The sequence below is a fragment of the Rhea pennata genome, chromosome 4 (assembly GCF_028389875.1).
Source record: "Rhea pennata isolate bPtePen1 chromosome 4, bPtePen1.pri, whole genome shotgun sequence".
NCBI classification, from domain to species: Eukaryota; Metazoa; Chordata; class Aves; order Rheiformes; family Rheidae; genus Rhea; species Rhea pennata.
Genome location: NC_084666.1, coordinates 77718961 through 77741081, shown reverse-complemented (window position 1 = coordinate 77741081; position 22121 = coordinate 77718961). Strand labels below are relative to the sequence as shown.

The 22121-nt window shown below is 52.0% G+C and overlaps 1 protein-coding gene across 6 annotated transcripts in view; it reads right to left on the bottom strand.

Moving 5' to 3' along the window:
• The window catches only part of PRAG1 (PEAK1 related, kinase-activating pseudokinase 1), a 31555-nt gene that overhangs the window by 8748 nt on the left and 686 nt on the right, over positions 1-22121 (bottom strand). Inside the window, exons 2-7 of one of the 6 annotated variants that reach the window (XR_009958247.1) lie at positions 19822-20200; positions 17110-18920; positions 9173-9330; positions 4887-5626; positions 523-1737; positions 13-411 (exon numbers count right to left, since the gene is read on the bottom strand). Coding sequence is in view for 3 of the 6 variants with exons in the window: in XM_062574411.1 (XP_062430395.1) it covers positions 700-1737; positions 4887-5626; positions 9173-9330; positions 17110-18920; positions 19822-20106 (4032 nt within the window). In the remaining 3 variants the exon portion in view is untranslated. Of the gene's footprint in view, positions 1-12; positions 412-432; positions 1738-4886; positions 5627-9172; positions 9331-17109; positions 18921-19821; positions 20201-21165; positions 21462-21521; positions 21943-22121 lie in introns of those variants that run through there. The other 5 variants (XR_009958249.1, XM_062574411.1, XM_062574412.1 and 2 more) reach the window with 5 other exon arrangements.

Genomic DNA, 22121 nt, shown 5'->3' with positions numbered 1-22121 from the left:
GCTCGCCCTTTTGCGATCGGCAGCCTACAGGGCTGCAGCACTACACAGGATGGTGATGCTGTATTAGCCCCCAGAACAAGTTACAGGTGGAGGATATTGAGCTGCTCACAGCGGAAAGGACAGATTAGACACAGAAACAAGTGCTGATTTTTGTTTCTAAACCGATACACAAAATACACCAAAAGCAAAGACACATGAACACGAAAGCCTCTCCCTGTCCTCCCTTGCAAAGCAGCGTGACACAAGTTGCTCTTGTTCCCCCGGAGAACTGGGACAACTCTGCTCACCTCTGCTGCCCGCCCTCGTGAGCGGACCTTGTTTCCAAGCAAAGAGACTCCGATGCTTGTGGGGTGGGGGCAGGAAAACAAAGGCAGGCTCCACAGGCGAGGAAATCGTCTCAAGTATATTGTGCTTATTAGAAACACACACACACACAGGCAGCAGTTTATTAGTCCACAGACTTACCATATCAAAAAAAAAAAAAAAAATCCCACCCCAACCAGGGTAGGTTCCCAGTTTCACCTGCTCACTATTGACACTGTTCAAGGTAGCAAACGTGTCTGACGTGGATCGGAGTGCAGGGCAGGAGCTAAATGCACACTCACAGCTGACATGCATGCCTTTCGCGTACAAAGGGCTCTGTACCTTTAGCCGCGAGGAAACCGGGAGCCCTCGGCCACCTCCAAGACACGTCCGAGGTCAAAGCAGCTGCAGCAGTTTTAGTGTGTGCAAGAGGGAGGTGGGCTCGGTGGACGCTAAATACTGGCAGCACAGCCAGTCCTCCAGTTCGACGCTCCGCTCTGTGTCCACGGCCCTCTCGGCGAACTTCATCATCAGCAGGGCACGCTTCATGTCAACCCAGTTCTGCAGTGCCTGGCGGAGGGCTTCCTCATGGTTGAGGGGCTGCTCAGTGAGGTCCTTCCGGGGTCCCCAGAGCAGACACTGCAGCATCCGCTTGGCCTCGCTGATCCGCACGCGCTTTATGGGATCCGCTTCCAGCAGCAGGTGAGCCAAGTGCTGGAGCCCTCGGGAGTAGATGGACAGGCTGGGCAGAGCAGGGAGGTCCTCAGGGCTGTACTCCTGCTCCCTGAGGTGCACCTTCTCCTCAAAGGGGTTAGGCTGGTGCAGAAGCTCGTAAATGAGAATGCCAGTCTGAAACTCATCAAATTTCTTGTACTGAGAAGCCGACACAATCTCCGGGGCCAGCCGGGCCTGGCTCTTCCTCAGTTTGGAGTCTCCAGATCCTGGCTTCTGTTTGGCTTTCAAAAAATTGCTGATGATGAGGCGGGGTAAGTGTTTGTCATCTTTGGCTTTCACACAGCTCATGGGGGGCTTACAGGGGACAAGTAGGAGGTTCTCCAGGCACAGGTCACGATGGATGATGCCATGTTCTTTGAGATGCTCCAGGCCATTGCAGAGCTGGAGGAGCAAGAAGCAAACGCGGCGTTCGTAAAGCTCAGGCTTGGCTTGGTGCAACGCCACCGAGTCCCTCACGAAGTCAGCAGTGGTCTGGCTCGGCACCTCCCGGGTGATGACCACCACGCAGTCGTGCTCGCTAGCAGGGCGGGAGGGACGGAGGCCATCCACGGGAACACTTTTCCCCCCATCCGAGGCCAGCAGCATGCTGGAGGGGACAGAGGCCACAAAATGTCCGCAGTCCTGCTGGATGTTGAAGTGGACTGGCACCGCGGGACTGCAGTACGAAGCGGCCACCTTCGACTCTTGAGTTTTACAAATCTGCGGAGAGAGACCAAAAATGAAGCAGAGCCAGTCAGGGGCAGAGACAGGGCAAAGATCAGGAGCTTAGGGGTGAGTTCCCGTTTGCAGATGCCGAGGAAGACGTCAGTACAAGCAGGATGCATGTCAGTCAGATCCCCCCTGTGACGCAGGGGGGACACTTTGCAGAGGGAAAAGCAAAGCCTGTGGCTAAAGACGTGCCACTAGCATTCCCTGGAGACGGTCAACATCTCCTCATCCTGCCTGGATGAGGCCCTGAGCAACCTTACTTGACTTTCAGGATGGCCCTACTTGGAGCAGGGCATGGACAGAGATCTGCAGGCCTCCGTTCCTACCTAAACCCTTCTCTGATCCTAAATCCTGGAACCACTTTCATATCCTTTACAACCACTCCTCTTACCCGTGTCAGTGATTACTCTCAAAGCCCTGATCAATGGCTAAGGAAAGCCAGCCGCGAACTGTACTGAACTGGCACAGCAAAGAAAACATTAGGGAGAAAGTGGGAGTTAACAACAGACTTAGAAATATGTGAGAGTCCAGCAAACTCAAGGTGGGGGGGGAGGGCGAAAGCATTTACAGTCTAGTTTCTCTTAAGCCCACATGACTTTATCTTCATTTTGTTCTATGTTTTAGCATTATGACTGCATTAAAGATTGAACAAACACAAACCCAAGTTTATTATAGAGGTACCCATTAAACTTATGGACCTTCTGGCATTCCTATTATATGCCTTTTTATTTATTTAGGGATGTATTTATATTTCACCCACAGGAACCAGCAATGGGCTGAAACTCAGCATAAAAGGTTCAAACCCTGGAGCACGCCACTGGCGTGCGTGCAAGAATTGGACAAGAAATCAGTTCTGCTTCCGAGTTAAAAACAAATACAAGAACAGAGTGGAGCTGGACAAACGGGCTGCTTTTGTATGCCTCTAGCAGCAGTTTGAATCGAGGCGTTTGCAGACGATTTGCTCAGATGAGACGACAGCACGGGGAGGGAGCATTTCAAATCCCTATTGTCCTCTCTCCGCTGAACGAAAATGCCCTGCCGTGGCTGCATGCTTATTTTGAGGAAAGATAATTTCCAAGGAGTTAGACAGACTGCAGATTAGTGCAGTGGGCCGCAATGAGCCGCAGAAGGTCCCTGAAGGCAGAAGCCTTCCAGCCCTCTACTGAGCAAGCCGGATTGTTCCTCCTTGCAAAAGGAGGAGGCACACAAGCTTCGGAAGAAGAGAGGAAATACTCCAGAGAAAGAGAAGTCCCTGACAAAATACATGTAGCCGAACAGAGTCGGGGGGGATCTTCTCCGGCGGTGTTCTTCACGACTTTGGCTGCACCTGAGGTGTCCACCACACAGCAAACTCCAAGTAGGCACCTGGTTCATCGTGGGTGGAGAGAGAAGCCGAGGCACGGAGCGTATCTTGGATCAACCGCTCCAGCCATTTCACATTACCTCTTTCTAGCTATTCTGTATGTGTCTGCTTGAGCACAGCCTAAGCTCTGGCTCCTGCTGCTCATCAGGTCCCTTGGCTCAAGTCAAATCCTCTGCCCTTCTTGAGCTCTCAAAGTCTTTATTTTAACTACAGGTCTGTGATCTCTTTCCCATTAGAAAACCTGTGCAAGCAGCCTGGAGGAGCAGCTAGAAATCAGACAGCTGTAAAGTTTCCCAACTAGTCTCTATCTCAGCTATAAAAAAAGAAGGTACTCTGGAACCTTGCAGGAGATGCATGTGCATGCATATGAACACGTGCTCAGCTTTGGGTGCATCCACGGTCCTGTTAGACTACAAAAAGGGCTGTTTCTGCCTTGACGGTAACTCATCTGTTGCACCGTTAGAGCTGAGCTTCTGAGCCCCATCAAACACTGCAGGCAAGAGGAAAAGTCTGCGTGTGCCACGGGGAAGCACAAGCTGCAAAGGAGCACATCAGTTTACACCACTGTTCCGCTCCACTTTTTGAAGGAAAAAAAAAAAAAAAAAAAAAAAAACACACACTCCTCAATGTGTTTTAGGTCCAGCACATCAAAAAAGTTACCGCTCTGAATGCTGGGCTAAGGGTATTGGGGCAAAGCCTCACCTAGCTGCTCTGGTTGTGTAGAGCTCCCCTATTGGCTTGGCTGTGCTTTCCTAAGAGTATCAACTGGCTTTAAAGCTATCACTGAACTAAAACATCCCCTTGGGGTTTGCATTGGTGGAATCAATTCAGCGGGGCTTTTTATTCCTGCTTAATGCATCTCTGGCTGTGCTTTCTTGGCAATTATTTTAGGTTTTGAAAATAACCTGAGGAGTCAGCAGCAACGAGCTGCCCCTGGGGTTAAACCAAAGTAGAAATTAAAAGCTCTCTGTTCACGCAGTAACCTAGGTCAAGATCCCCAAATCCATGGGATGTGCGTGAAACAGGTTGCATAAGCTTACTTCTCTAGCTTAAAGAGAGCTGAATTTGTGCATCAAAAATTTCCATTTCAAACACGGATTTTTTACAGTTACAGAAAATTATTCCAGATCTGACCTTACACAACCCCTCTAAGTCAGCCTTGCATCGTTTTACTGAGATCTGCAATATCTTAAGGCACGTAGTTTCAAGATCATAGAAGCACTCACATGGTTTCTGGGCCAGACTTTCCACATAAAAGGCAAGCAGAAGGAAACAGCCTGTCTTCTGAACAGCTTTTAATCAGCTTGTGTTGTCAGAGGTGAAATCCTCCAAGTTTACGATATAATATTTCTCTAGAGAACAAAGATTTTTAGAGGAAATGGTTGGGTTGCAGACCCTACTATTCTGCAGCCATAAGCATTTGACTGACATTTGCTACAGTGAAAAGTATTTCTCCAAAGTGATCTTTCGCAAGAGGTGTCTGAGGGGGGGGGGAGAATGATAATTTTGGTGTGTGGGGGGAGGGTTCACGTGCCAGACTTCAATTATGAGAAGGACAAGCACCAAGAAAACAGGCCATCCTACGGTGAAGGTGCTTCCCACTGTCTGCATCTGACTGTCATTCCCATCTAATATGCTGCACATGGCAAAAGGAACCTGGAGATTCAATTCTACCTCTGCTACGGACCCCCCAGCATGGCTTGGGCCCTGTAGCTCTTTGCCTCATCCTCAGCTGCAGATGGGGACGAGCTTGGGCACCTCCCAGGCGCAGACTTACCTTCACAGCATAGGTGGTGGAAGGGTCCTTGGAGCAGGTGGCACAGTAATATATGGCATCCCCCGAATCACAGCAGGGCTTGTTGCACGTCAGCTTGAAGAGTGACCAGTTGTTCTCGTTGAAGTGCAGCTCGTTTTTCTGCTCCCGCATGAAGCAGTCCTCGCACTTGGCAACCAGGCGGCGCACGGACTCGGCGTAGAGAGCCCCCAGCTTGGCATACACCCCTTCCTTGCTGTCAATGTTGCTGAGGAGGTTGTGGAGCTGGAGGCTGGAGCCTGAAGATACCTGGCTGGATACGCTGAGCTGCGAGGAGGAAAGGGCCTGATGGTTTCTGCTGCGGATGGAGGCCCCCGTGCTTTTGCTAGCAGCTGAGCCCCAGGAGCTGTTTCCTTTCGAGCCTTTCTCCAAGGACTCTGAGGAGGAGAAGGCACCAAGGGGAGCCCCCAGGCACTCCGGGTAGCCAAAGAGAGAATCCTCACGGAGGCAGACGTTGCTGTCAGAGTGGCTGATGTTCAGCCTGGGGCTGGCAGCGCTGCCCGCTCTGCCCGAAGAGGCCAGTCCCCAGAAGAAGCCATCTGGGGAGGACATGGCTCTGCTCACTGTCTTCTTCTGGGGCAGAGGGGGTGGGTGGCTGGAGGCAGAGGAGGGACCGTCCTCGCAGGAGTGAGCGGCAAAAGGGATGGGGGGAAACACTTGGCTCTCAGCTGCTGGCGGGGAGTGGTTCGGCTCTGACGAGTGCCCTAGGAGACAACGACACATAGAAAAATGGGCATTGAACAGGGGAATGGATGGTCCTCACCAGCTGGGAGCACAGGCCCCTCGCCACATCCCCATCACCACCACAACTTATCTCCGCCAGGCCCCTGCAGAGCAAAGCCCCTTGGCCCATCTTGCCCAGAAAGCCAGAAGCAAAGGAGATCACACTCACACCCAAAGGGCGAGCCTCATCGGTTAAGATCTATTGCACTGAAAGGGTTAGGTGTTTAACCCAACTTAATAGAGCAAATCTTCAAGGCAGGCTACAGCAGTCACCTAAAAATCCACCTCCCCAAACCTTTGCCCACGAACTGCATACACAGTAGTAAAAAACCCAGTAGAAAGCCAGGAGAGGGTAAATATTTAAGCCATGACATCACCCACGAGGCAGTGAGAATGAAGCACTTGGGGGATACTCGTTCCACGACAAACATTGAAACAAAAGCCCTCTGCATCTAGGAGCTGCCACCCAGCGTTTCAGCGGCGCGGCGCGGCACGATAAGGGGAGCGTGACTCACGTCGCATGCAGCTCCGGCTCGAGCGCAACTGGAGCGGCCCAAGGAGGATATTGAACTTGGGAGTATTTTGCCTCACGCTGGGCAAGGTTCAAATCCTAGAGGAAGGCCAGATTTGGCCAGTTCTCCCCGAAGCTGGCCTCTGCCAGTGGATTCTCAAACTTCTTTGCTCAGCATGCAGCCTGACCCTGCAATGTAGCTGAGCCCCGAGCACCTCAACATGCCACTGGCATGTGGATTTGGGTGTGTGTCTCTCCTTTCAGGCATCCATAGCATCTGTTTACCTACCTTGGCCAGACTAGAGATGGATAAAGCCCATTGCATGTCACGGAAAAGGGGGAGGAGGGGGAAGATGATTTGACATTGAAATAAAGAGCAATAACTTCAGGTCATGGAGATATAACAAATGTGGAGCAGAGGGGTCTGCAGGGGAAATTTAAAGAACAGAAATAATTATTTCAGGGAATATTCTACATCGCTTGAACGATAGGTGGGGCTTTCAATAAACCCGAGTTCTGCTAATGCCTTGGAATATGCCCGATGGGGTTTTGCTCCGAGCAAGCTGAGCTGGCAGCGGAAGCTATTGCTCTCTTCGAACTCCACAGCCAAAGCTGATGTTTTCAGACTGGTAGCAAGCCCTCAAAGCACAGCAGAGCCTTTCCCCTAGCAAGGCTGCTGGTGTGGGTTCAGCTGACCACAGGGGTGTCCCCACAGTAGCTCTTTGCTTGGGAAAACCCCAGAGTGGTTTCAGACCGGCCCACAACGGACCCTTCGCTGACTCACAACCCTGGTGACTCCCCACCTCTTCCCCACGACCTGCAAAGCAGGTGCTTGGCTCCACGAGCCTCCAACCCACGCTACTGTGTCTGCATGTCACCACGTGCTGCACAGCTGTGTCAGAGCAGCCTTAGCTGGCAGCTGCTCACTAGCTGAGACAGCACAAGGTGGGTGCGGATTTGCTAGTTCACAGCTACCCAAGCAGAGATCAGCTCGACCTATCCCTGTTCCTCTCCATCAGGGCTTGGCAGAATAACCTCAGCTTTCACACATTACTTCCATTGCCAAGGCTTCCTGGAGGCTACAATCCGCCACATCCCAAGCGACAGCATTGAGAAATACCCTGGAAACTGGAATCAACAGCAGTGATTTCGGCTCCCGTGGAAGTTACAGCTTCCCATAGGAGGCAGTTTTGGCACCCCATCTTCAACAACACGCTGAGAAACAGTTCTTTAGAGGCTGCTGTCAGCCTGCACACATCTCTTGTTCCACCTGCACGCCAGCCACTGGGTGTCAAGCTGTCCGATTCCTGCCACGGCCCTGGGCCCGGGTGTCTGCCTGCACTGGATAGCCACTCATGGAGCAATCCACTGCCCTACAGCTGCACAGTTAATTGCAGAGCTCAAGGAAGAGGCGTGCCCTAAGTTTTTGATGAAACTCAAATGCCTGCATCATACCTTGCATGGTCCACGGGAACGATCCCCTCCGCGCCACATCTCCCTGCTGAGACACCGGCATAATCCCCAAGCAGCAATAGTTGAGCACAGCATCTCTTGCAACTTCCAGTCCATGGCGGCAACTCCGCCAGGACACGCAGCCGAGTCTCCGTTTTGAGGGGCCAGATTTACTTGGGGGCTGCTCAGGGAACACATGTCCGTGCTGTAAAGTTTAGCTCCCACTCCACGCGCTTGGCCCATAAACGCCCTGCCAAACAGCTCTTATCTCCTTTTCATGTGCTGCTGGGCTCTGCCCCAATGTACCGAATGAAACCCTCTCCCAGCTTTCCTGACAGAGCTCCGTGCCTCCAGCATAAAGTCCTTCGGCTGAAGCGTTTCTCCCCTCGTATTTTAAAGCACAGCACAGCCAGTTTGAGCTAAGCTCACTGGGTGACTGACTGCATAGCTTCCTGCTTGCATCAACAAGAAAAAAAAATCGCCAGCGGGTTATTTGTTTCAAAATTGACTGGAATTTAAACAGTTACTTCTGTCAGCGGGAGCAGAAAAATCCTCTTGTCCCATAAGATTTTTGACAGCAATCTGCTCCTGTGCCCAGTAAGCAAAGATCTAAAACGTGAGTTTTTCTTCTATCCTGTACAATTTTCTGGCATGGTCTCACCTCCAAACTCCAAGTTAGCAGTGGAAAGAAAAAAAAAAAAAAAAAAAAGGAGTTTCCAGACCCCTTTCTCTTGATTTTATTGCTGCAAATTGTTGCTCTTGGAGAGACAAAACTTCCACTACACAGAGGCTGCTTTTGCAAAGGAAATGCTTGCTGAGCTGCTGAACACGTTACTACATGTCTAAGTTGCACATTTATGAAACAGGTGACTTCGTAATAAGTATTTTTAGAGCTCAGTTAAAGGAGTGAAGGTAAGTTTTTCCCCTTCAAGAAACAGCTGCAAACGTAATGAGACAGAGAGATCACCTCTAGCACAGGACTCCTTCTGGTACTCCTCAAATCGGTGGAGGACTTCCTACGGCAAGGCTACCCGTTACCGTGTGCAACACATGAAGCACATGCAGGATGAGCAAAATTGCTTTCAGATGTAGGTTTTATCTGAACAGGAGAGTCACAGTATGAATGGTCTGGGCACTGGCCAATTCAAAAAAGTAAAAAAGATGATACTGGCCTGACTGTCACATTCATCTCACAGAATGGTTGAGGTTGGAAGGGACCTCTGGAGACCATCTAGTCCAACCTCCCTGCTCAAGCAGGGTCACCTACAGCATGTTGCCCAGGACCACGTGCAGACAGCTTTCAAGTATTTCCAAACCTGGAGACTTCACAACCTCTCTGGGCAGCCTGCTCAAGAGTGCTCAGGCACCCAAGTGCACCATGCAGGGCACCTCCAGGACACCAAGAAGCAGCAGGGCAAGAGCAGCAGACAGATGAAGGGTTGCTGGGAGAGGTAGCTCGCGGGACCCTCGCTCTGTGGATGCTGCCTTAGCAGCAGGACTCAGGATGTGGGTAACCACTTCCTCAGGCCTGACGCTGCCTCTCCTGCACCCGACGCTCGCTTACCGCCATCGCTGCCGGTCCGCGTGTCCGAGTCGAGGCTGTCGGTGGAGCCGGCCGTGAAGCTGACGTGGACGCTCCTGAAAGACGGGCTGAGGCTCTCGGCAGAGCTGTTGCTGACCCTCTCCAGCTCAGCACCACCCGAGTCCATTTTCAGAGCATGCCTAGGGAGAGCAAAAGGGACGAGTTAGGGGGCAGAGCACAAAAGATGCGCTGCAGGTGCTTGTGTGCAGAGATTCAAGCCGAGAGCAGCCTCGATTCGCTCTCTGCACGCCCACAAAGACGCGGTGTAGTCGTTTACCCTGCCACGGTATCTCGGTCCCGCGTGCTTTTCTTCTTTCTCCAGCAACTGCGGAAAATATCCTGCTGATGCCGAGTACCTCATAGCCTAGCAAAGAGCCAGCCCTCATGACAAAACAGCTGTGCTTGAGCAGAGAGAAAGTCACCGAGCCAACATCATCCAGCACTGGTCTACACCTCCTTCCCTCAGCAAACGCAAAGTCCTGGACAACCTCCTTTCCCAGCCAACCCTCCCCTGCCATCTCCACGGGTGTTTGCCATCAGTAAAGCTCCCAAGAGAAGGGGGCAGCATCACTCCTCCCATTTTACAGAAGGGCAGGTCGAGGCTGGGCGTCAGAGCCCAGTTCCCTCGCGGAGGAGGCACGGCTGGGAGGGGGGGGTCCATCCTCCAGGGCCGCACAGGAGCGAGCGGCACCTTTGGAGACAAGGAGCACTGCTGCAGGAAACGAGAGCGTGCCGAGCTCGGGACCTACTGCACAGCGCTTAATGCAACACCTACTGCAAGCCTTTAATGCGTTTCCCATGCAGCTTTGGCCATGGGGTGGAGGGGGAGGGAGAAGGCAGCGGGGGCAGGGAGGAGAGAGGAAGGGAAAAAAAATGCTGTGCTTACAACCTCAGTTTAAATGCTCGCTTGTAGGAAAGCAGGACTTTTCACTGAGATAAAGAATTCCCCCTGCATTTTCTTCATTTTTGCCTCCTTGGAAAACAACAGGAGCTGTTGAAATAAGACAACAGCGCATCAGGGCACAGACAGTCCTACGGTTCAGATTCTACCGGATGGGAAATGAAGGCTATTTGCCTGCTTCTTTCTCAAATAAAAACTGTTGGTCTGCCGAGAAATTAAAAAAAATAAAATAAAATAAAAATCAGTGTACTGTGCAGTAAGAGCAAAATAGGTTAGTGGAGCGGTTGTGGCCAAAGAAAAACAACTTCTGCCGGCTATCTCGCTGGAAAGTATCCGGCGTTTCCTAACCAGACAGCCGAACGGCTGTTGAGAAACACAAACAAAAGACGGGCACAACTGTTTTCCTGGGACAAACCATTCGCACGGCAAGAATTCCTCCTCTTCAGGAACGGATGCCGCGAGCTTCTCGCGGTAAGGTCGAGAGCAACCTTCCACCCTGCCTCGGGACAAAGCCCCAGCGCTCAGCACGACCGCCCCGGAGAGTAGAAAGTGTGAGAAGTCCGGAAGAAACTTCTGCTAGACTTCCTCGTTCGCCTGGCTCTAAAAATACTCACAGGGGCTGAACAAAATAACGCGCTAAAGAAAAAAAAAAAGTCACATTAAAAAAAAAAAAAAAATCACCTGGAGCATAAAGTCAGCAGAGACATTGGTCTCGCACCGGCGATGAGTTTGCCACGTGCAAGTCAGTAGCTGCAGCGAAGCCCCTTGGGGACGAGTTACAAAACTTCACATGCACCACATAAATCACAGTTAAAAAAAAAAAAAAGAAAAAAAAAGAAAAGAAAAGAAAAGGAGACAGAAAAAGAGAGAGAGAGATATGCATTGGGGTTCTCAGCTCAGTTGCCAGTAATGCTGTTGAAAACAACCATCTCCTGGACTCAGATCCTTCTATCTTTTTTTTTATGTAGTTGTTCAAATACATTATAAAAATATGTCTTTAGCCCATAACTATCTTACTTAGAAATTTCTCTTTTAGTAATTTGGGAAAAAAACAAAACAAACCACCGCGTGAGCACACGCCGTCCGGCTCGGTAAGACTCGAGGAAGCGTTCGAATCCGTAAGAGCAGAAGGGAGATTTTGCAAGAGGGCCGGTCCCGGAGCCGCGCCGACGAGAGGCTTTCCACCACCTTCCCCCCGCTCCCCGGCACGCTGCCGGGTTCCTCGTTTGCTCCCCGGCGCTGGAAGGGCCGAGGCGCGCGGGGCCGCCTTACCATGCTCGCGGCCGGGGCCGTGCCGCGGCTCTGCTCGCGCGAGGTCCAAGGTCCACGCGGCCCCACCTGTTCCTCCGGGCGGCCCGCCGGCACCGTCTCGCCCCGCTGCGCTCGCCGGCGCGAGAGGAGTCGCGCGCGCGGAGCCGTTTCCTCTCCGTTGTGCAAAAAAAAAAAAGAAAGAAAAGAGGAAAAAAAAAAAAAAAAAAAAGCAGTTCCTGCCGAGGCGCAACGCCGCGAGAGAAGTCGCTCGCCGCCGAGACGACATCCTGCCCGCGCTTCCCAGCGGCGTTAGCCGGCCTCGCCGTAACATCCGAAACGCCGCCGCTTCCCACCTCCTCCTTCGCCTGGGAGCTCCTCAGAGCCCAGACTGCAACACGCACGGATTAAAATACCGGTCGCTGTATCCCAGGCTTGCTGAACATGCTCACGGGAAGATACGGCAATGGTTAATTTACCTCCCTTCCCGAAATCTGTGCTCGGCACCTTAAATGTGGCTGGTAACTTCAGGAGCGGCGCCAGCGCCTTCCCCATGTAATCGGGCATAAGCAGCGTATTGCAAAGAAGTCAGCTCTCCCCATCTAACAACCTAAGAACACAGGATTTCCAGCTCTCTGAATGACTCCGTTCAGTTTAAAATCCCTTTGGTTACCAACATCCACCATGCAGCACGCTGGCACGTTCAGGCAACCCCTCCAATTCACCATTCCCCAGATTTCCTGTCCCAAACGCTTTCATCCAGCTGACTTATCCACAAGACTTCCACAGTCCTTCCTAAACCAAGCCAAAGTTGAAAACAGCAGTCTCACGAAAATACAGTTTGAAGGCCCACGCTGCTGCTAAGGGAGCTGGACCGTTTGCAACGCTCCGCATTGCGTCTTTCACCAGGACAGAAGAACACTTCGTGTCTCTTGGGCATCATATTTGCAGAGCAGCCAGTTTAATTTCACATCCGTGAACAGATCGTGGTCCCATCTCTGTGTCTCTCCTCCCTGTACCAAAAGGATTTTCTGTAGCACAGATTAGGCTGAAACAAGTGTTTGGAGCCTGGAGGTCCAAGGAGAAATTTGGATGGGATGCAGAATTAAGATGGCTGGTGGGTAAAAATTGACTCACTGCAGCCTCCCCTCCAAGGTGGGCGAGAAGGACAACAGATTGGATTTTACTTTCCAGTACGGCCTTTTAAGCCGTAAGATAAGAAGCGTCAAGAAAAGCGCATGACCCTCGTTTCAAAAGAAACGATCGCTCCTAAAAGCCTGGGCTAATAAGCCACAAACTTCAAAAATGACCCACAGGCAGAAGCAGCATGCAAAATTCCCGATTAGTTCCAGACAGAAATCACGGAGAGGAATCAAAATAGCATTTCAGAAAGCCAGTGCCAAATTTGGCTCTGAAAAACTAGTTACCTGCCTGGCCTGGAGCATGAGTCTCGATACTCACCTTTGTTTTATCTCTCTTTTGCCTTTTTTATTTTTTTTTTAAACTTAATCCAGATTGTGGGTGTGTGTGTGTTTTTAACAATAATAAATCTACCTTGTCTTGGACCAAACAGCATGTCCCTGCCGTCAGCCACAGATGATGCCATCACGGAGAAGGGGTCAAAATCTGGGACCTTCCAATTGCATTTGTAAATGCTGCAGCAGCACCATGAAACCAGCCTGCTTTTGCCACCAGGGTACATCCTGACATCAAGCTCCAGAGAGAAACGGATGCCATGAGGATGGCATTAAAAAGGGGGAAAATAAACAAATAAAAAATCTTGTCTCAGACATGGCACTGCTCTATCACACCCCAAACTTTTCCTGATGAGCCCTTTAACGGTGTCATCACGCATAACGAAGGCACAAATTTCAGCAAGGATCCGTTTCTTTTGCCAAGTAATCAAAGGATTCGCTAGAGCATTTTCCCTTTGGAAGGGCTTTTAAATCACCATTGCATGTATAAGTCCCGAGGATCCTAGTTCCCTCAGGGAGAAACTGGGAACTGCCTTCCCAGCTTTGGAAGAAAACCAGCTTTCATTTTCCTTTTCCAATCTCTTTCCTCTTGCGAAGCCGCAATTCAACCCATTTTCCATCTTGTTTCAGACCATGTAAACCTTAGATATCTATAATCTTTCAAACAAGCAGGAAAAAGAATCATCAAAGAAAGAAGAGATCCAAAATGTCTTTATATAGGAATAAACGGGCACCGATCCATCATTTTCCCTTTGCGTGTCAGCTTTTAAAACTGTCTATAAGCGCTCTTTCAGCCAACCTGGGAGACAGCGAACCAGAGTTTCCTCAGTGCCTGGCAGGAATTACTCTTAATTTTTTTTTCTCTTTTAACTGTTGGAGCCAAGATGAACAACAACAAAAAAATCTTAAATGTGCCACATATTTGCTTGTTGTTTCTCTGCTTTGAAACTAGTTTGAACACACATGCAAGCTTTCTTTAAAATAAGAGATTAAGTTTAATTAAGGAAGCCAAGCAAGCAGGCTTCATTTGCCACCACAAAATGAAATATATTGCTACAACTCGGAAACATCTAGAAGGAAAAAGGATGGTTGCACACTCTTCCTACAGCTGAGCTAAACCCTAATCGTCAACAGTTCAGGAGCGCTGTAGCTCCAGCTATAACCAGGTTACTTCATTCAACCAAGGCCAAAAAATGCTCATATTTGTAGGGTGGGTTTAGGCATTTCCTGCAAACCCGGCAGGTTTGCTTGCCTCTGCCCAGGAAGTCCCCTGCCCTGGCTCTGCCCTAGCAAGACGCAGCATCCCTTCGGCACACAGAGAAAACATGGACCTGAACGGCCATAATCTTGCCCAAGGGAGGTTCTCCCAACTCCCTTCATTGGCACAACCAGATGAGCAAGGAACTACAAATCACCTGAAACGCTAAGCCCCAAACCACCAAGACCCCGTCACAGCCAGGTCCACACCACCTTCATCTATATCCATCCTTTGTAGCTGTGCCACCAGCAAACGTCCTAGGCTGACGTGCTCCGCTTCACGAAGGGACTGTGTCAGCATAACAGCAGTATAAGCGCCTCTTCCAGTATGGACAAGCACGTGGGCACAGGCAACCCAGGCAGAGAAGAGAGTGAACGCATCTCAAAGACATCTTCTGTGCGCAAGACCTCCTCCCTTCTTTGGGCATTTGGCTGCAGCCCAGGAACACCAAAAGAGACGTTCCTTCAGCACCGGGCAAGAGGCATGCCGTCACCCGAAGCGGCAAGCAATGACTGCCCAGGGTAACGCAATCAGGCTCCGGTGGTTATAACCGGTCGAGCACAAAGCAATCCCTTCCACCGCCACGCGCACCTAACAACGCCCCAGTCCCTGCACCAACACGCTCCGAGAAGCGGAGCTCGAGACGAAACCGAGAGCGTGCTCGAGGTAAACACGCTAACCGATCGGACGGGGTTTGCACGGCTTGCAAAACCTGCCGTCTGACCGAGTCGCTCCTTGCGGCGGCTGCCAAAGGCTGGCAGCCGGAGGGAGGGCTGCGCTCTTTGGAGAAGCTGCCCCAGCGCTCATCATGTTGTTTGGGAGGCAAATACAGGCAGCTCAGCCCACCGCCTGCAGCCATGAGGGGAGAAGAGTGCTGCCAGCACCCACCTCAATCACCTGGTGTGGTTTATGGCTCCTCTAGATATCCCGGTCACAGACGTCACGCGTCCCATGACCTCAGTTTCCCTCCCCTCTTTCGCAGAGGCTTTTCAGTGCAGGAATGCTTTCAAGATGACTCAGAAGCAACCGCTACAGTTGGCACAGCCTGATCGCGCAGGCAGCCCGAAACAGCCCCTCCAAGGAGCAGGAACTGCTCCATACTTCTCAGGAGGGATCAAACTGCACATGGAAGGCAACTGCTGAGCATGTGCCTGACTCCGAGCACAGCTGGTCCAGCTCACGCGGCCAAGGAGATGCCCTAACACACTGGGAGTCTCCTGCCTCTGCTACTGCATGATGAGCTGTAACCACCACAGCTGGAAAAGTGCTTCCCCAAGCACTGCCAGGGGAAGAAATTCTTGCCCCTGATATGAAGAAAGGGCTCTGAATGGCTCCTTCTTTAGGAGCAGAAAGAGGGCCCAGCACTGCATCTGGAGGATGCTGCTGGGACATTCATTGCTGAGTTTGAGTGCCACCGGCTTTCCGGCCCGCCCAGCAACCTCTGCGTCTGCAAGGGAAGAAATCATTTCCTGGGGGCCTTCCAGCAGGTCCTAAATGATATGATACTGTTGAGGAATGATCATGAGAACTCTCTGCACTGCTGCACTTCAACAACACTTCATCTCATGTGGCAAAAACAACATCAAGCCACAGGCTGACATGAGATACCAAGCAACAGCAGCTGTGAAAGAAAGTTCATGGGGTCAGAGCTAAAGAACCTCTTAGATGCCATCTCTGATGTTCAGAATAAAGGCAATAAAGCTTGCCTGTACGCTCTTTAGCTGTGGCTCCTTTCTTGCCTCTGACTTCAACCAGGCATGCACCAGCCCAGCAGGAAGCCCGGCACCAAGGAGAGCTGAAACCTCTTGTTCATCTGTTCCCTTTCCTTGAGAAATCTAATTTGTTCACCACTTAATTGATTTAAAACACTAGATCCCCAGGCTAGCCAACCCAAAAAACGTTGAAAATTCAGTGTAAGAAAAAAAGCAGAGGACAGATCAAATCAACCACAAACCCATCCTAGAAGACATTGATACCTATGCACAAGTCTGATCAAAGCCCCCCAAAAGCGAGTTTTCCTTCAAATACCTTTCCCTTCTTCTCTCAACCTTTAAATCAAGGGGCTGGAGACAGATCTGCAGTGCAAGACTAAGCTCCATGTAACAAATCTGAGGTATGCAGTGAAGCAAATGCAGGACGCGCAGAACGTGAAAGCATTCCTCCCCTGTGATCAGACAACCTAATCCATCAGTTGCATGAAAAGGAAATCAATCTCTCTTCCTCTGTCTTCTCTCTCTTTCCTTTTTTCTGATGCACATGCAACTGCAGATACCGAATGGAAACAAAGAATTGGAAACCAGGTTTATTAATTGCTTAGCAGAGCTCCTTTCTTCCCAGATGGACAGCTCGCCCTCATTCACATTCATTTTGTAGAACCTACTGTCCCCTCCCGTCTCCAAATCCAAATTCCAGGAGAGCTAGGGTTAGGGGAAGGCTGCCTGAGCCTAAGCAGCTCCCACACGTCGCCAGCACGTGTTAGACGAGCTCCGATTACCCGCTTGTAAGCAGGACGCCCTCCCTGGGAAACTGCAGCTTCAAGAACCAGTCTCTAAGACAAAAAAAAAAAAAAAAAAAAAAAAAAAAAAAAAAGACACCAGAGCCAAACTGAAAGCAAGGATTTTGGAGGCTACTGGGAGGAAGTTGCCCAGTGCCACCTCCAAGAGGGGCTTGTAACCCTGGATTGTGGGTCATTTGCAACACCGGGGATCTGCGATGACACAGAGCAAAGCTGGCCCAGAAACACCAGCCATCCCGAGCACAGGCACTGTTCTTACTTGAATATTGCACCTCAAGGCAGCCTGAAGGGCTTTCACCAGCATCCCTAGCATTTGGACCGGGACTTGCAAAGATCTGGCATGCTAGGAAAGCAGTTTTAGAGCCAAGCAGTCACCTCCTATACCCCTGAAAACCTACCGTTAAACAGAAAGGGAGGAGAGAGGAACGAGAAGCATCTTCTAGTCCATCAACCCCTGCAGTCAACACCACGATTGAAAATGCTTAGCAGACGCTCGCGCGCACCCTCTCCACCCGGCTGTACCTGGACTGCTTTTTTGGTGGTGGTGGCGGCGGCGGCACAAATTCCACACCGTTGCTCTTGTCTTTAGGGAAATCAAAGGAGAAAGAGGACGATTTGCTGATCCCAGCTTGGCTCTCCGGCATCGGGCAGTCGACCACGAGGTGGGCGCCAGCCCTTCCGTTCTCCGCTCCCCCCGCCCGCGGGGGGGTTGCAAGCCCCTGCTCCTCCTCCTCCTCCTCTTCCTCTATCCGGCACTGCTTGCTCCACGCTGGGGTGTAGTATTTCTGCCTCCTGTCACAGGATGAGCCCGCCGTGCCTCTGCCGGCCTCCTCTGCAGGGACCCCGCTAACATGAGCGCACGGAGGGGAGGGCAAGCCGAAGGCACCTGTATCCGTACAGCTCCTAGGCAGCAGCTGAGCACTGGTTCCATCATGACTATTGTCATCACCAAGTTTTGCCACTGGGGAGCTGACTGGGGGCACAGGAGACCCCTCACTACCCAGCTGGCTGTTTTTAGACATCTTTGGGGGAATGGCTGGACTCTCAGCAACTGAGGTCTTGGCTGGAGCTGCCAGGTGAAATCGTGGGCTGCCTTCACTTACAGATGCTTGAAAGATCTCTGCAGGCTCAAAGCCAGGTGACAAGATCCCAAAGTCAGAGTGTGAAGTGGGACTAACACATGGCCACTGCACTCCCACAGCTGAGTCCGGGCTGCTGAGGAAGATAGTCTTATGATCATCCTCTGTGTGTGCGGTCATAACAGTTATCTTCGCTGCCACCTGGGTGGTGGAGTCCTGGTACTCCTTCTCGGCACTCAAAGTCCGGCCGCCGTCCCTCCACGCGCCATCAGCTTGCTCCTTGCCGGGGCTGCGGGCCAGCTTGTCTGGTTTTGTGTGTCCGCTGATGCTCTTCAGCTGGACTTTCTTCCTCTTGGTGCTCTCTGCGTAGATGGGATCGCCGCGGGCTGGCTCGGCAAGACGGGAGCACTGCGGCTCCACCAATGCCTGCTGAGGACCGCTCAAGCCCTCGGGTCGGGGGCCACCGGAGAGATCCTGGTCTCCAAAGAGAGGAGAGTACTCGTTCTCCTTGGGTAAAGCCAAGGGTCCGTTTTCAGGTAGCACAGCAGCCTCCGAGCGGAGGGCCAGTTTTTTCCTCTCCGAACACAAGGCGTAGGGGAGAGGGTCGCCTTGGCCTTTTGAGATGCAGAAGGCCACGTTCACAGCTCTCCGTTCCTCTTCGCTGAACTTCACTGCCCTGCCGCTCGGCCTGGCTATCTCGGGAGCATCCCGGTGCCTCCAGCCCCAGGAGGTTGGGCTCTCCTTCTCACCCCGGGGGCCTTTGCCCTCCGCACACGGAGGTTCCTGGGAGATGGGGTGCTCTCGGCAGCAGTCCGCAATCGAACAGTACTCACCCCCTTCGCTTTCGAAGCCAGGGGAGGGTTGACTGTAACTGCCCTCGGAGGGAAGCCCCGCTCCGTCTCTTGCCTGGAAAGCAGGGTTCCTGCCGGAGTCTGTAGCACTTCTCTCCCCCGAGGCAGATGGATGAGGGCAGAAGCCCCGAGGCGGCAGGCCAAACTTGTCTTTCGCTCTGTCCTCCTGCCCGCTCGCCTCCCCTACAAACACCAGGCTGTGGACGGAGACGTTTCTCTCCGCTCGGCTTTCCAGGCTGCGCAGGCCCACCACGGAGCAGCTAGGAGGACAGCAAGGCGAGCAGTCACTTGGTGGGTGGTGCACGAAGGGCTTCCGCGCGCCACCGCTGCCAAAACTGTCGAGGCCGATCCTCTGCGCATCACCCGGCTTCAGAAGGAGGTGTTTGCCAGAAACCCAGCTGACCTGCACGGGCCAAAGAGACAAACGCGCAATCACGATGTGCATGCACAAAACAGAAAAAGGAGCAAAGAAAGCACACGGGTCCGCACCGAAGCCCTCCGCCGTTCACAGTCCGTTTTGCTCCGTGCTCACCCCGCTGGTAACTACCGCGAACCTGCTCTGCTGAAACTGCGCTCGCCCTGCTTCCCCGACCGTTTGCAACCCTTGCATGCGTGCCGGCAGCGGTGCACCAAATAAGGCATTCGGTTTCCTCTTTCTACGGGTTCGCAGCCAGGAGCCCTTCCAACTTGTCATCCTGTCTGTGAGTCACCGGGCAATTAAAAATTCAGCAAGGGAAGGAATATTTGTGCTTCCCCTGCTATTTTTGTTTCATTTCACGCTGCTGCTTAAGAGCCGTGCACACCAGAGCGCAGGCACATGCTGTCACAGGATAAGCCCGGCTACGCTTGGCAGGGGCAACTGGGGAGCAGGCAGAGAAACGCATCTGAAATCTTTTTATCTGAGGGAAATCTATCGTGATTTGCATGATCTGGGGTCATTTCTGCCAGGAAGCGAGGGAATTTGCTAAACCGTCCCTCCACTCGGAGACCGCCAGCCGTATCTCTGCTCTGATATACTCACTTTTGCAGGATGGAAACCCAAGATAAAAACCCAGGAGAGTAACCTGGAAGCATAACGCCCGCCACCCCATCGCAAGGTCGCCCAGCCACGGTCCTCGCGCCGCGGTGCCGCTGAACCTGCGCCGCCTGGGGCCAAACCGCACGTGCAAATCAAACCGCCCCAGCGGTGGGAGCAAAAAGCAACGGGGAGGGAGAGGTTTTAACAGATACTCCTGGTGCTCCCCGCGAGAGGCGGGCAACGGGAAGTCACGCATTGAATCGCCACTCCTTCGATTAATCATTACCTGCGACAGCTCTGCATTCGCGTTCATATCCACCCACGGGTCAGAAACATCCGAGCTGATCATAGTCGGCTTCACGGCGATGGTCGGCTTCGAGAAAGAGGAGGTGTTTACACCTTCGTCTTCCAACGCCGGGCTCTCAGGCTTGGCCCCGACTCCATTCGGCGGCGCGCCGCAAGCGCCCGCGCCGGGGGCCGTCCGCAGCCCGTGGGAGCTCTTTGGGTTGAAGCAGTTTTTGCAGGAGCCGGGCTTCCAGACGTGTTCCACAAATTCGCCGCACGCGGACATCTTCGGATCCTCTCGGCTCAGCCTGCGAGCCCCCCGCTGCTGCTCATTTTGCGTCCGCTCCAAACGGAGTTGGCCTCAAAGATCCCCTCGTCACCTGGAAAAGCGCAACGCAGCCCAATTAATTTTGCTGTGTGGGATAACTGGAGGATTTTTAAATAGGAGAGGTTATAATTACGCTTACTCTGCCTTCGTTACAAAGGCTTCTTTCACAGCTCAGCTAAAGCCCACACAACCACTTAAAAAGCCTCAACTTCTAAGCATAACTCTATAATAGAGAAGACATCAAACAAGCAGCATTCCTACGTGATTTAATTCCCTGTTTAACGAGCACACGTAACCAACTTCATGCAAGGTTTAGACCAAGGGTAAAGGGAAGAGGTCTTGGAAATAGCTCTTCAGAGCCCCGAAAGCAGAGCCTGGCAGGAAAAATTCCTTTTCCCAAGTGACATCCCCTCTCTGGAAAGTAAAAAGGAGCTGGAGATGCAGTGGCCAGAATCGGTGACCATGTAACCAAGGGGACCGGCAGCAGCCTCCCTTCGCCCAGAAAACGGCACCGCGATCGCTGGGGTTGCGCACAAAGGCTTCTCTCCCACCCAGCACGCTGGAGAAAGGCGATCAGCACGTCTGGGGCTGGCACCGATTCGAACAAGTGCCTGGCAGAAAGCGTTTATCTGGTTTGCCAGGAGCCACAAACAACAGCGTTCAGCTCGCTGAAGCGATCCATTGTCTGCAAGGGGAAAAACGTTTTGCTCTTGGATTCCTTACAGCTGAATATCCCTTCCCATCTTCCTTCTCCAGGAGGAAATGCCCCAGGAACAAGACATTCCTGCATTCCTGTCCATCCCCCCACCCCCTCAGCAATCGTGCTCGGCCAGAAGCCATCCGGAGCTAACAACTTTGGAGATGCTTTGGACAACGGCTCCCGCAAAGCTCAGCGGATTAGGGAAGACGAGGTCAGACAAACGCAGCCAGAAAAGGAAAATTTCAGCCTGCTCCTGGGGATGTCACGGCACACTAGCTCCCCGCATCCCTCCATGTGGTCCTCCCCTGCGTAACTACCTTTAGGTCATCATCTCCCAAGCCAGCGGACACCAACACAAGCCAAAGCAAATCAAGACTCCTTCCCTGAGGGTCTCTGAGCGAACGGGCAACTTAAGACTCCGATCGTGACAGTACAGGAGCAAGGTTTACCAGTCCCGATCCTTTGGCATTTCCACCACACCAGCCCACCGCCACAAAACCGTATTTGTGGCCAAGAGATTTGGCTGCTTTGGCACCTGCAAAACAGCCTGGGCATTAGCAATGCTTCCTGCCCGACGGCCGGTGCGTGCGAGTGTTTGTCCCCGAAACGCAGAGAAAGATGAAAACCAGTGACAGCTCGGACAGGCCACGGCAAACGGAGAACCCGCACGCACCGTCCGAATTCAAACATCACCCGTGGGACGTTTTAGAAAGGTATTTCCATGGATTTCACCAAAGGAGAGCAAATCACTCGTACGCCGACACTCCGTACTTCAGCAAGATCATTATTTGCAGGGAAATGGGCCTTTTAAAAAAATTGTAATACTCTTGTTTTGTTTCCTTTGAGATTTGGCAAGCAGCATCCGGTCCTTAATTGAACAGGGGATTGCTTTCGGACTCTGACCATCCGCTGAGTCAGAGGGGATGATCTGAATGTCCGGTTATTAATTTTATCAGCCCAACTGAAAAAACAACAAATAAAAGTGTTACGATGCAGAGAGGCTTAATCCCAGGACGAAAGCTGGAAAGTTGGCCATGCCAGCGGCTACAATGTCACCCGAAGCTGAATGCGAAACCTGGTGAGATCCAGCAAAGAATCAAAGGGAAGAAAGCAGGGCTCAGAGCTAGAAAAACCTCTTAATTTTTTGATTTAATTATCAGTGTTGTCAACTCCTTCCCCCCCTCCCCCTTCAGATTGGGATTTCCCTCCTTGCAGCAAGAACAGCAGCGGTTTCTCTCCGGCCAAACCTCCCTGCAGGTGACTCTATGCCAGC